This window comes from Staurois parvus, unplaced genomic scaffold (genome assembly GCF_062004578.1).
Source record: "Staurois parvus isolate SC_StPar_1 unplaced genomic scaffold, SC_StPar_1.0 ptg002728l, whole genome shotgun sequence".
Lineage (NCBI taxonomy): Eukaryota > Metazoa > Chordata > Amphibia > Anura > Ranidae > Staurois > Staurois parvus.
The window spans coordinates 59170-73765 of NW_028320524.1; the positions used below are offsets into that span (position 1 = coordinate 59170).

The following is a 14596-nucleotide window of genomic DNA, read 5'->3' on the forward strand; positions in this document are numbered from 1 at the left end:
TCAACCCTACTGTGAGCACCTTTGTGATGAATTAGAACACCAATTGTGAGCCAGGTCTTCCCAACATCAGTGCCTGAACTCACAAACTAGGCACAAATTTCCACAGACACCCTCCAAAATTTCATAAAGTCTTCCTGGAAGAGTGGAAGCTGTTAAAGCCACAAAGGCGGACAACTCCATATTAGTGGCTATGGTTGTCCATTGTTTGTGGCTATCTGACGTGGTCAGGAATCCACAAACATTTGACTATATATTGTAACGGCATGAGAGATTTTTTTAGCCTTTATGCTTTGCTTCTCTTTCACCATTGCCTCGTGTTTTGCTTTTCCTTCAGGTTAATATGATCGTCCTGGGAAAGATACTGGGAATTCCTAAGCCATACGGTCCAGTCATCAATGAGACCTGCTGCCTGGAGGACTATGTCATCGACAAGCTCAAGCCACTGGAACTGACCTGCACCTTCATTGACGATGTGGTATCCTACCACAGGAAGCTTGGTGAGGTGCACTGCGGCACCAATGTACGTCGGAAGCCGTTCACCTTCAAGTGGTGGCAGATGGAAGAGCCATAGCGTGGCGGTGAGATTGAAGCTACCTGACCCCATCTCTCCTCTCCTGCGATCCGGTGTGCAGTGAAGCCCTATAGTATCAGGACTGTAAACTACTGCTAATCCTAATCTTTGTGTTGTGGGGCCACTACTCAAAGCAGATACCAGAATCCCAATGTCACCCATCTTCTGCAGCTATTGTATGGACAAATGATGATGTCACCCTCCCCTGATGAATTCTCCAAACTGTAGATTAATAAATTGAGAGAGGGTGCCACCTTCATTGTTGCCCAGATGTTTCAGAGATCACTTTCCTTCTTCGCACGGGGTATGGCCTTCCTCTGACAACTTCTGCGTGGAAGCCAAGGCGAGAACGTTTCGTTTTTTAAGACACGAATAAGCACAAAACCATAAAACATGCATCATGAATTTTGTAGGACGGCCTGTATAGCGAATATTAAATGCATGAGTTATAGAAGTAAGGATTTGTTGATAAAGGTTTATAATAACATTCACATCTCTGAACGTAAATCTGAAGTTTATTCCTCTGTGGCCTGCTGATTTCCTGAAGTTCACATGTCCCCTTGTTGTTAAAGGACCAACAAATCTGAAATGTAAATTGAAAGAACTTTGGGTATTGGATGTTGGTGTCTGCGTAAAAAGTAATAACTGATCCGTGCCAATTTGTTTGTGTTTTAGATTTCCTGGCCTTTAAAGCAATTTGAGCTCTCGGGAATAAAAATGTACACTATATGGCCATTCGTATGTGGACCCCTCCTCCAATGATGGAGTTCAGGTGTCCCTAGTGAAGGATCCTGTTAATACAACATACAAATACACTGTAGACAATTGTGGTAAAGGCCCTTTTCCGTTCCATCATGACTGTCCCCCTGTGTACAAAGCCAGCTCCACAGAGACATGTTCGACTAGTTTGGTGTGGAGGAACTCAAGTGTCCTGAATAGAGCCCTGATCTCAACCCTACTGATCACTTTTTGGACGAATTGAAACGTAAAATGGGGATCCAGGTTCTATCATCCAACAACTTGACCTCACAAACAGGCACAAATTACCACGCCCCAGAATCTTGTGGAAATCCTTTCCAATGGCCATAGGAAGGGTGTGGAGGGACTCGGATATCCTGCACAAAGCCCTGACCTCAACCCTACTGAACGCCTTTGGGATGAATTAGAACACCGATTGTGAGCCAGTTCTTCTCAACCAACATTAGTAACTGACCTCACAAATGGGCACATATTTCCTAGACACCCTCCAAAGTGTTGTGGTATATCCATCCTCTACTCTTCTGGGAAGGCCATGGGAAGGGTGGGGAGCAACGCCATAGTGTGAAGGAACTCGAGTGTCCTTAACAGAGCCCTGAGCTCAACCCTACTGATCACTTTTTGGATGAATTGGAACGTAAATGGTGATCCAGGTCCTCTCATCCAAAAACTTGACCTCACAAATTACCACACCCCAGAATCTTGTGGAAAACCTTTCCAATGGCCATAGGAGGGGGGGGGAGCAACTTCATAGTGTGGAGGGACTCGAGTATCCTGCACAAAGCCCTGACCTCACCCATACTGAACGCCTTTGGGATGAATTAGAACACTGATTGTGAGCCAGGTCTTCTTATCCAACATTGGTACCTGATCTCACAAATGGGCACATATTCCCACAGACACCCTCCAAAATGCTGTGGAAAGCCTTCCCAGAAGAGTAGAGGATGGTATAGCCATGGGAAGGGTGGGGTGCATCATACTAATGGCCATAGGAAGGGTGGGGGCAACTCCATGGTGTGGAGGAATATGAGTATCCTGTACAAAGCCCTGACCTCAACTTGGGATGAATTAGAACACTGATTGTGAGCCAGGTCTTCTCAACCAACATCGGAAACTGACCTCACACATGAGCACATATTTCCTATACCTAGACACCCCCCAAAATGTTGTGGAAAGCCTTCCCAGGAGAGTAGAGGATGGTATAGCCATGGGAAGGGTGAGGGGCATCATACTAATGACCATAGGAAGGGTGGGGGGAAACTCTATGGTGTGGAGGAATACGAGTATCCTGCACAAAGCCCTGACCTCAACCGTACTGAACGCCTTTGGGATGAATTAGAACACCAATTGTGAGCCAGGTCTCCTCAACCAACATTGGTAACTGACCTCACACATGAGCACTTATTTCCTAGACACTCTCCAAAGTGTTGAGGTATTGCCATCCTCTACTCCTCTGGGAAGGCCATGGGAAGGGTGGGGAGCAACGCCATAGTGTGGAGGAACTCGAGTATCCTACACAAAGCCATGACCTCAACCCTATTGAATGCCTTTGGGATGAATTAGAACACCAATTGTGAGCCAGGTCTTCTCAACCAACATTGATAACTGACCTCACACATGGGCACATATTTCCTAGACACCCTCCAAAATGTTGTGGAAAGCCTTCCCAGATGAGTAAAGGATGGTATAGCCATGGGGGGGGAGCATCATATTAATGGCCATAGGAAGGGTAGGGGGCAACTCGATGGTGTGGAGGAATGTGAGTATCCTGCACAAAGCCAACATCGGTACGCCTTTGGGATGAATTAGAACACAGATTGTGAGCCAGGTCTTCTCAACCAACATCGGTAATTGACCTCACAAATGGGCACATATTTCCTAGACACCCTCCAAAGTGTTGTGGTATAGCCATCCTCTACTCTTCTGGGAAGGCCATAGGAAGGATGTGGAGCAACGCCATAGTGTGGTGGAACTCAAGAATCTTGACCTCAACCCTGCTGGGCGCCTTTGGGATGTATTAGAACACTGATTGTGAGCAAGGTCTTCTCATCCAACATTGGTACCTGACCTCACAAATGGGCATATTCCCACAGACACCCTCCAAAATGTTGTGGAAAGCCTTCCCAGAAGAGTAGAGGATGGTATAGCCATGGGAAGGGTGGGGGACATCATATTAATGGCCATAGGAAGGGTGGGGGGCAACTCCATGGTGTGGAGGAATGTGAGTATCCTGCACAAAGCCAACATCGGTACGCCTTTGGGATGAATTAGAACACCGATTGTGAGCCAGGTCTTCTCAACCAACATCGGTAATTGACCTCACAAATGGGCACATATTTCCTAGACACCCTCCAAAGTGTTGTGGTATAGCCATCCTCTACTCTTCTGGGAAGGCCATAGGGTGGGGAGCAACGCCATAGTGTAGAAGAACTCGAGAATCCTGACCTCAACCCTACTGAACGCCTTTGGGATGAATTAGAACACAGATTGTGAGCAAGGTCTTCTCATCCAACATTGGTAATTGACCTCACAAATGGGCACATATTTCCTAGACACCCGCCAAAGTGTTGTGGAAAGCCTTCCCAGATGAGTAGAGGATGGTATAGCCGTGGGAGGGGAGGGGGGGAGCATCATATCAATGGCCATAGGAAGGGTGACTGGCAACTCCATATTAATGGCAATGGTTTGTACCGGGATAGCCAACATGCTCCGATCGGTGTGAGGGTCCACAAACGTTTGGCCATATATGGTAGTTGATTTCTCCTAAGAATCCTGTAACTCCGTTATTTTCTGTATATCCCACCTGATCTCCCTGTACAATACAGACACAACCGAGGTAAAACGCCTTTTCCAGAACAAGTTACTCTTGTTTGTATCTGTGTTGTCAATGCTCAGGGTGGCATGAGGACATTATTGGGATCACCCCCCCCTCAGTATAATGACAGGAGTGGATGTTGGGGTTCAGTTGTAGCCTCTTTATTTCCACCCTACGGCTTTTTTTACATTATTACCATCCTCGTTCGTTTTACATTTTCCTTCTCCTTGTTTATTTATGTCTTGGGATTTATGTTGTTGCCTATAAAAGGATTTGACTCTAATCTATTTTTTTTTACACTAATATTGTGTTATTCCATAAACTTCTGTTGAAATTTTATAACTTTTGTTTTTTGTCTGTCATGTCAATCCTTCGCACTTCCTTTTTTCAGATCTGTGATGGGCTCTCCTGGTATTCGGGTGGGATGGGATAAAATGATGGCGGTCATCTGAATATGTTATGTATGTACAGTGAAGGAAATGCGTATTTGCTCCCCGGCTGATGTTGAATGTTCGCCCCTCACACAGAAATGATCGGTCTAACAATGGAATGTTCGGTGTAACACTGAGAGACAGAATACAACAACAAATTCAGCAGAAATGCGTCTAACAAATGATGACTGATCTGCATGTTCATGAGGGAAAGAAGGATTTGATCCCCTTCACAAAACATGACTTAGTACTTGGTGGTAAATTCCTTGTTGGCAATCTCAGAGGTCAGACGTTTCCTGGAGTTGGCCCCCAGGTTCGCACACATCTCAGGAGGGATTTTGGCCCACTCCTCTTGGTAGATCCTCTCTAAGTCATTAAGGTTTGGTGGCTGACGTTCGGCAACTCGAACTTTCAGCTCCCTCCACAGATTTTCAATCGGATGAAGGTCTGGAGACTGGCTAGGCCACTCCAGGACCTTAATGTGCTTCTTCTTGAGCTGCTCCTTTGTTGCCTTGGCCGTGTGTTTTGGGTCATTGTCATGCTGGAACCCCCATCCACCACCCATTTTCAATGCCCTGGCTGAGGGAAGAAGGTTCTCACCCAAGATTTGAGGGTACATTGCCCCATCCATCGTCTTTTTGATGCGGTGCAGTTGTCCTGTCCCCTTAGCAGAAAAACACCCCCAAAGCAGAATGTTTCCACCACCATGTTTCACAGTTGGGATGGTGTTCTTGGGGTCATAGACAGCATTCCTCCTCCTCCAAACACAGCGAGTTGAGTTGATGCCAAAGAGCTGGATTTTGGTCTCCTCTGACCACAACACTTCCCACCAGTCCTCCTCTGCATCATTCAGATGTTCAGTGGCAGACTTCAGACGGCCTGGACATGGGCTTTCTTGAGCAGAGGGACCATGCGGGCACTGCAGGATTTCAGTCCTTGTCGGCGTAGTGTGTTACCAATTGTTTTCTTGGTGACTGTGGTCCCAGCTGCCTGGAGATCATTGACAAGATCCTCACGTGTAGTTCTGGGATGATTCCTCACTGTTCTCATGATCATTGACACTCCACGAGGTGAGATCTTGCATGGTGCACCAGACCTAGGGAGACTGACACTTGTTTTGTGTTTCTTCCATTTGTGAATGATTGCACCAACTGTTGTCACCTTCTCAGCAAGCTGCTTGGCCATAGTTTGGTAGCCCAGTCCAGCCTTGTGTAGGTCTACCATCTTGTCCCTGACATCCTTGGACAGCTCTTTGGTCTTTGCCATGGTGGAGAGTTTGGAATCTGATGGTTTGATGGCTCCTGTGGACAGGTGTCTTTTATACAGGTAACACAATGAGATTAGCAGCACTCCCTTTAAGAGACTGCTTCTAATCTCAGCTTGTTACCTGTATGAGAGACACCTGGGAGCCAGAAATCCTGCTGAATGATAGGGGATCAAATCCTTCTTTCCCTCATGAACATGCAGATCCGTCATCATTTGTTAGACGCATTTCTGCTGAATTTGTTGTTGTATTCTGTCTCTCAGTGTTACAGCGAACATTCCATTGTTAGACCGATCATTTCTGTGTGAGGGGCGAACATTCCATTGTTAGACCGATCGTTTCTGTGTGAGGGGCGAACATTCAGCATCAGGGGGGAGCAAATATGCATTTCCTTCACTGTGTGTGTATATATATATATATATATATATACATATCTCTCCCGTATGTTCCGGAGTGTCTTAGTCTGGCCTAAGGGGACATTTCCAGCACCGCGATTAAACCTCGTTGTCACAGAATGTTTTCCTCACTTTCCTTCCCCGAATATCGCCCCGCCTTGTGAGATGTGATTACTAACCCAGATTAATAAAGTCTTTGGAATGTTCGATTAAAACCGGAGTCGTCTCTTCATGGCTCAGAGTGGAACGTAGCAAAGAGTGTTCCAAGTAGACACGTGCAGTTCGTTTCATTCCGGATCGAAATTCGGATGAAATTTCCGTTTATTCAGAGATTTGGATCGATCTGGATTTCCGAATTACAATAGTAACACATTGGATTTGAAAACAAAATCGAATCTAAAAACAAATTCGAATGGTAAACCTATTTCTGACTGTTGCTGATTTCCTTCAAAGACTGTGCGGTATTAGAATATAGCTGTCTTCCGAAATTCAAAAATACCAGAATAGAATAAAACAGACTAGAATTTTAAATAAAAGAATAGATTGGAAAAGAAAAGAAGAAAAAATAAAGGAACAGAAGAGAAAATAAAAGAATAGAAAATATAGAAATAGAATAGAAAATATAGAAATAGAATAGAAAATAAAGAAATAGAATAGAAAATATAGAAAATAAAGGATAAGCATAAAATATAAAAGAAAATAAAAAAAATAAACTAAGGAAATAGAATAAAATAGAATACAGTTGTCTTCTGAAATTCAAAAAAAATAGAACAGAATAAAGCAGAATAGAATTAAAAAGAATAGGATAGAAAGAATAGAAAATAAAGCAAAAGAAAATAAAAGAACAAAAAAAATAGAAGAGTAGAATAAAATAGAATACAATTGTCTTCTGAAATTAAAAAAGAATAGAACAGAATAAAGTAGAATAGAAAATAAAAAAGGAATAGAAAACAAAGCAATAGAATAGAAAATAAAAGACTAGAATAGAAAAAAATGAATACAGCTGTCTTCTGAAATTTAAAAAAAAAAATAGAACAGAATAAAGTAAAATAGAATAGAAAATAAAAGAATAGAATAGAAAATAAAATAGAACAGAAAATAAAGGAATAGAATAAAAAAAGAACAGAATAAGATAGAACAAAAAAGGGAATAGAAAATAAAAGAATGGAATAGAATAGAAAATAAAATGGAGTAGAAAAAATAAATAAAAAAAATAAAGAGAAAATATTTTTTTTTCTTCTGCGCCCGTCTAGTTACAAGAGTGAAAATCCCCTTCGGAATATTTTTGTAGAGCGACCAATCAGAATCCAGTGCTGAAAAGTGACTCAGAAAACATATAAAACAAGAGTCAGCTTTAGAGCCTCTTAACTACTCAGCCACCTGACATACATGAACACTGGACACCCTCCAGACCTGCCGGTCCCGGCTGTACTTACCTCCGGGGTTGCCAAGCTGCCAGCACCCCTGAAGCTGATCCAGCAGTCTGAGGATTTGAAATCCCTGCGCAGCACTTTCCACACGGACCAGATCAACGTTGTCGGCGGTTACACTTGCTTAAATTCTGCAAAATAAGTGCTGCGGGGAAGGTTCTGAATTTTCTCTGGTCGTATGACTAGTCCCTGTGTTCTGCATGGGAGGTCCTGAATTCTTCCTGGTAACATGACTAGTCCCTGTGTTCTGCGTGGGAGGTTCTGAATGCTTCCTGGTAACATGACTAGTCCCTGTGTTCTGCGTGGGAGGTCCTTCATGCTTCCTGATAACATGACTAGTCCCTATGGTTTGCAAGGAAGGGCCTGAATTTTCTCCAGTTCTGTCACTAGTCCCAGTGTTCTGCATAGGAGGTCCTGAATTCTCTCTAGTCATATGACTAGTCCCAGTGTTCTGTGTGGGAGGTCCTGAATTTTCTCAGGTCACATGATTAGTCTATGGGCTGCAGGGGAGGTCCTGAATTTTCTCTAGTTGTATGACTGATCCCTGTGTTCTGTGTGGTAGGTCATGAATTCTCTCGTCACATCATTAGTTGCTGTGGTCTGGGTGGGAAATCCTGAATTTTCTCTGCTTGCATGACTAGTCCTTGCGTTCTGCATAGGAGGTCCTGAATTCACTCTGGTCTCAAATACTAATGGTGACCTGCAGGGAAGGTCCTGAATTTTCTCTAGTCATAGGACCATTCCCTTTGTTCTGCAGAGGAGGTCCTGAATGTTCCCTAGTCATGTGACTAATGCCTGTGTTCTGTGTGGGAGGTCCTGAATGTTCCCTGGTCATGTGACTAATGCCTGTGTTCTGTGTGGGAGGTCCTGAATGTTCCCTAGTCATGTGACTAATGCCTGTGTTCTGTGTGGGAGGTCCTGAATGTTCCCTGGTCATGTGACTAATGCCTGTGTTCTGTGAGGGAGGTCCTGAATGTTCCCTGGTCATGTGACTAATGCCTGTGTTCTGTGTGAGAGGTCCTGAATGTTCCCTGGTCATGTGACTAATGCCTGTGTTCTGTGTGGGAGGTCCTGAATCCTCTCTAGTCACATGACTAGCAACTGTGCTCTGCAGGGGAGGTCCTGTAATTTTCTGCAATCATAGGACAAGTCCCTGTATTCTTCAGACAGCGATTTGTGTCAGTATAAATCTTTATTAGAACACGACGATCAGTCCGGCTCCATCTTCTCCTTCATTTCATCCTCCTGTGAAGACAAAATGAAAAAAAACATAGGATCCTCACGGGACAATCACAGGGGATGGCGGGTATTGGGCTGGAAGCTCTGTGCAGACGTCTGGGAGAGGAGGTGGGCTTACAGTGATGAGGATGGAGGACCTCCTCCTGCCGGCTGTGCCCCGCCCCCCCTGGAAATGACTCCTCTACTTGTAGCTACTCCCTGTTGCAATGTTGTCATGTCTAGAAGAGGTCGGGCCCCTGTTGTCAGGGATCTCCTCGATCCCCGCCGCGATGGGCCCGGCGCAGGCGCACTGCTCCACCCAGTACACGGGCACTAGGTCCGGGCCGGCCGCGGCGTTCGAGTTCGCGCATGCGCAGTAGAAGCCGCGGCCGCCCGCTGGGCACCAATGGCAGCGCAGGGCGGGATATTTAAAGGTCCCTGAGCTGTCATTTCGTTGCCTTCTGGTCTTACCTGCTTCCTGTGTTCCTGTACCTGTGCCTAGTAAGTTATTGACCCGGATTACTCTTGACCTTGCTGATTTCTCCTGCCCAGACCCTTGCTTGCTTGACCTCTCTTCCTGGATGCCCCTTATTGGATCTGACCTCCTGTTGCTGACCTGGCGTGTGACCCGACGATTCTCTGCCTGCTCCCTTGTACCTTACCGTCCTCTACATTACCGACTCGGCCTGTCTGACTACGCACTTGCTCCGCCATCCATCCCATCGGGGTCACCCGACCTCCTCACATCTGGCTCTCCCTGGTTGGAACCCCTGGCGAACACCACTACCACTGACAGGTGTGCTCAGTAGAGGCGACCTGGTTTCGGGGTACTACAAGTCCATCCCCACCATCAGGGGCCCTGGTGAACAAGTACCCTGGGGCTTAGACTCCGCACTCTGGGCACGCCTGACCAGTGGAGTGCTAGTGGTGCCGCTCGGCGGTCCCTCACAGTACCAGAAGGCCATGACTGAGCCTCGAGGAGGACTCTCCCCGTTGGACGAGGTTTGCAGGCACCTGGCTACCCTGACGCAAGCTGTAAACACATTACAGGACAGATGTCTGCAGATCGAGAATCGGTTTCAGGCCTGCACCATATCTGTTCCTGTTTCACAGGCCCCGGCTCCTGTACCACCGGTCGCAGCAGCCCACGAGCCGGCCCCTGGGCCTCCCACATCACTCCCTATGGCGGAACCCCGAGTACCCTTACCCGAGCGCTTCCATGGGGATCGCACACGTTTTCGGTCATTCCGTGACTCCTGTCTGCTCTATTTTGAACTACAGCCACGGACCTTTTTGACAGAGTCAGTGAAAGTGGGGTTTGTTGTCTCCCTGTTGCAGGGTGAACCCCAAGACTGGGCCCACCGACTAAGGGAAAACAATGACCCTCACCTGGTTACGGTCGACAGCTTCTTTAACGCTATGGCCATCCTATATGATGACCCACAACGGGCAGCCTCGGCCGAGGCCACACTATACGCACTCCGACAAGGTCGGCGGGCGGCTGAGGAATACGCCTCTGACTTTAGGCGCCGGATGGGTGACACTCGTTGGAACGAGTTCGCACTTTTGCACCAGTTTCGTATGGGCCTATCAGAGGCTCTGAAAGACGAGCTCGCCCGGGTGGAGGTGCCCGAGACATTAGAGGACTTGATTGCACTCACCATCAAAATTGACCGTAGACTACGGGAGCGCAGATTGGAGAGGTCTGGTCAGGGTCGCGGAAATCTCTGGGGGTCATTTCAGGGATCCAGTCAACATACTAGGCCAAGCATCCAGAACCTGCCGTTTGAAGATGCTCCCGAACCCATGCAGCTAGGCCTGGCTCGGCCTAAACTATCGCCTGAGGAACGCCAGCGCAGACGCTCCCAGAATCTGTGCCTGTACTGCGGCGAAGCTGGTCACATGGTGCGTTCCTGCCCGCAGAAGCTGAGTAAGTTCACCTCATCTTCTTTATCTGTTGGCAATATGAACCCGTCCCAGTACTTAGTTGTTCCCCTCTCCTTTCAGCTTTCAGAAAGGACCGTGGAGGTGACGGCCATAGTTGATTCGGGGGCATGCAGCTGTTTTGTGGATATTCACGGACCACAAGAACCTGGAATATCTGAGGACGGCCAAACGCCTACGCCCACGCCAAGCAAGATGGGCATTGTTTTTCTCGAGGTTCCAGTTCCACATCACATACAGGCCCGGCTCGAAAAACACGAAGCCTGACGCGTTGTCGCGCATGTACGAGGACACCAAGGAGATTCCAGTGCCCGACACTATTCTTCCTGCAGGAAATTTCTTGGCCCTTCAGACAAACCTTCGCTCCGAGATCCTGAGAGCGTCCACAGCAATGTCCACCCCCGATGGGGCCCCCCTCCAGAACAAGGAGGGACTCCTATGGAGGGAGGACCGGATTGTGGTGCCGGAGGATGCCCGAACCTTAGTCTTGGGACATTGCCACGACCATCCACTGGCAGGACATTTCGGGCCGGTCAAGACCCTGGAACTTCTACGACGTTCCTTCTGGTGGCCGGACATGGCCAAGGATTGTAAGAACTACGTGGGCTCCTGTGCCATCTGCCAGCGGAACAAGCCTTCAAGAAATAAGGCGTGGGGCCTGCTACGTCCATTGCCCATCCCTGAACGGCCCTGGCAGAAAATCTCCATGGACTTCATTGTCGAGCTTCCACCTTCACTGGACCACACAGCAATTCTCGTGGTCGTGGACCGCTTGTCCAAGATGGCCCATTTCATCCCTTTACGGAAGACTCCATCAGCAGCCGAGACGGCGCAAGTCTTTATTCGAGAGATCGTTAGACTGCATGGGGTTCCCGAAGACATTGTCTCGGACCGAGGGGTGCAGTTTACCTCGCGGTTTTGGAGGGCATTGTGCAAAGCCCTGGATATCAAGCTGTCCCTTTCCTCGGCATTTCACCCTCAGACCAATGGCCAGACCGAAAGGACCAATCAGACCCTGGAGCAATACCTTCGATGCTACACATCATTCTCTCAGGACGACTGGGTGCCACTCCTCCCTTTGGCAGAATTCGCGTACAACAACGCTTGCCATTCAGCAACTGGGCAGTCCCCGTTCTTCGCCAACTATGGGTTTCATCCTGTCTTCCTCCCGGACTTGGTCCCGGAATGCCCGATTCCAGCGACACAGGATGCACTGACCTTCTTCACCTCCAACAATAGGAAACTACAGGAAGCCATCCGTCAAGCCCAAGAAGACTACAAGAGGGCTTTTAATAGGAAGCGAAGAGGGGATCTGGTGTTGCAGCCCGGAGAGAAGGTTTGGCTGGCTACGTCAAACTTGAGGATGCTCTGCCCGTCAAAGAAGTTGGGACCTAAATTTATAGGACCTTTTTGCATCAAACGGATGGTCAATGAAGTGGCCTATGAACTTGTTCTCCCCGAGACACTCAAGATCCACCCTGTCTTCCACGTGTCCCTGTTGAAACCAGTAGTCCCTGATGCCTTCCCGGAACGGGAATCCAGGCCCCCGGAGGCCGTAACGGTTGAAGAGGAAGAAGAATTCGAGGTGGAGGCAATCTTGAAGTGCCGACGAAGGGGGGGCCAGACCCAATTTCTCATCAAGTGGAAGGGCTACGGCCCTGAGGACAATTCGTGGGAACCAGCCCATAATGTCCATGCACCTAGGCTTGTCCGGGGGTTTCTTTGTGATCACCCGTGGTGGAGAGATCGGGTGGGCATCCGGAGGTTGCCCGTAGGGGGGGGCAATGTCAGGGATCTCCTCGATCCCCGCCGCGATGGGCCCGGCGCAGGCGCACTGCTCCACCCAGTACACGGGCACTAGGTCCGGGCCGGCCGCGGCGTTCGAGTTCGCGCATGCGCAGTAGAAGCCGCGGCCGCCCGCTGGGCACCAATGGCAGCGCAGGGCGGGATATTTAAAGGTCCCTGAGCTGTCATTTCGTTGCCTTCTGGTCTTACCTGCTTCCTGTGTTCCTGTACCTGTGCCTAGTAAGTTATTGACCCGGATTACTCTTGACCTTGCTGATTTCTCCTGCCCAGACCCTTGCTTGCCTGACCTCTCTTCCTGGATGCCCCTTATTGGATCTGACCTCCTGTTGCTGACCTGGCGTGTGACCCGACGATTCTCTGCCTGCTCCCTTGTACCTTACCGTCCTCTACATTACCGACTCGGCCTGTCTGACTACGCACTTGCTCCGCCATCCATCCATCCCATCGGGGTCACCCGACCTCCTCACATCTGGCTCTCCCTGGTTGGAACCCCTGGCGAACACCACTACCACTGACAGGTGTGCTCAGTAGAGGCGACCTGGTCTCGGGGTACTACAAGTCCATCCCCACCATCAGGGGCCCTGGTGAACAAGTACCCTGGGGCTTAGACTCCGCACTCTGGGCACGCCTGACCAGTGGAGTGCTAGTGGTGCCGCTCGGCGGTCCCTCACACCTGTAATGACCCCTCAGTACAGGCTCCCCCCCAACTAGCATGGACCCCTCAGTACAGGCTCCCCCCCAACTAGCATGGACCCCTCAGTACAGGCTCCCCCCCAGCTAGCATGGACCCCTCAGTACAGGCTCCCCCCCAGCTAGCATGGACCCCTCAGTACAGGCTCCCCCCCCCAACTAGCATGGACCCCTCAGTACAGGCTCCCCCCAAACTAGCATGGACCCCTCAGTGCAGGCTCCCCCCAAACTAGCATGGACCCCTCAGTGCAGGCTCCCCCCCCAACTAGCATGGACCCCTCAGTACAGGCTCCCCCCAAACTAGCATGGACCCCTCAGTACAGATGGACCCCCCCCAGCTAAGATCCCAAACAGCACAGACTGACACCCCCTCCAGTACAGATACCCTACCCCCCCAGTGCCAGTATAGACACCCCCTCCAGTACAGATACCCTTCCCTCCCAACACCAGTACAAACACCCCCCTTCACTACAGATACCTCCCCCCCAGTAACCCCCCCCCCCAGTACAGACACCCCCCTTCACTACAGATACCTCCCCCCCCAGTACAGACACCCCCCTTCAGTACAGATACCCCCCCAGTACAGATATCCCCCTTCCAGTACAGATACCCTTCCCCCTCAACACCAGTACAAACACCCCCCTCCAGTAGAGAGACCCTCCCCCCCAGTACAGATACCCTCCTTCCCAACACCAGTAAAGACACCCTCCCCCACCAGTACAGACACCCCCTCCTGTACAGACACAACCCCCCCCCCCTTCTAGTACAGATACCCTCCCTCCCAAAACTAGTATAGACATCCCCCTCCACTGCAGATATCTTCCCTTCCAGTACAGACACCCCCCCAGAATAGATACCCCCAACTCCAGTACAGACACCCCCTCCCCCCAGGATACCCCCCAACTCCAGTACAGACACCCCCTCCCCCCAGGATACCCCCCAACTCCAGTACAGGCCCCCCAGAATAAATACCTCCCAACTCCAGTACAGACACCCCCTCCCCCCAGGATACCCCCCAACTCCAGTACAGACCCCCCCAGAATAAATACCTCCCAACTCCAGACACCCCCCAGAATAAATACCCCCCCAGTACAGACACCCCCTAAGCCCACTCATTCCCCAAATGCAGTGTGAGATCAGAGGGAAGTCCTCTTCTGGGGAGTCATATGGGGGGAGAGGACAGACTTCCACCCCCCCTTAGTACGTCACTGCTACTGGTTGCCATGATGACCCCTCCAGTAGAGGTCAGGCCTCTGTATTGCTGACACTTCCTGTT

The 14596-nt window shown here is 49.3% G+C and overlaps 1 protein-coding gene across 1 annotated transcript in view; it reads left to right on the forward strand.

Annotated features, from left to right (window-relative positions):
• Positions 1-6447, forward strand: part of LOC149429381 (protein-arginine deiminase type-2-like) — a 53471-nt gene extending 47024 nt beyond the window's left edge. Inside the window, exon 15 of the mRNA XM_089666477.1 lies at positions 335-6447. Coding sequence (XP_089522603.1) covers positions 335-571 — 237 coding nt within the window. The 3' untranslated portion in view covers positions 572-6447. The remainder of the gene's footprint in view (positions 1-334) is intronic.
• Positions 6448-14596: the final 8149 nt, after the last annotated feature.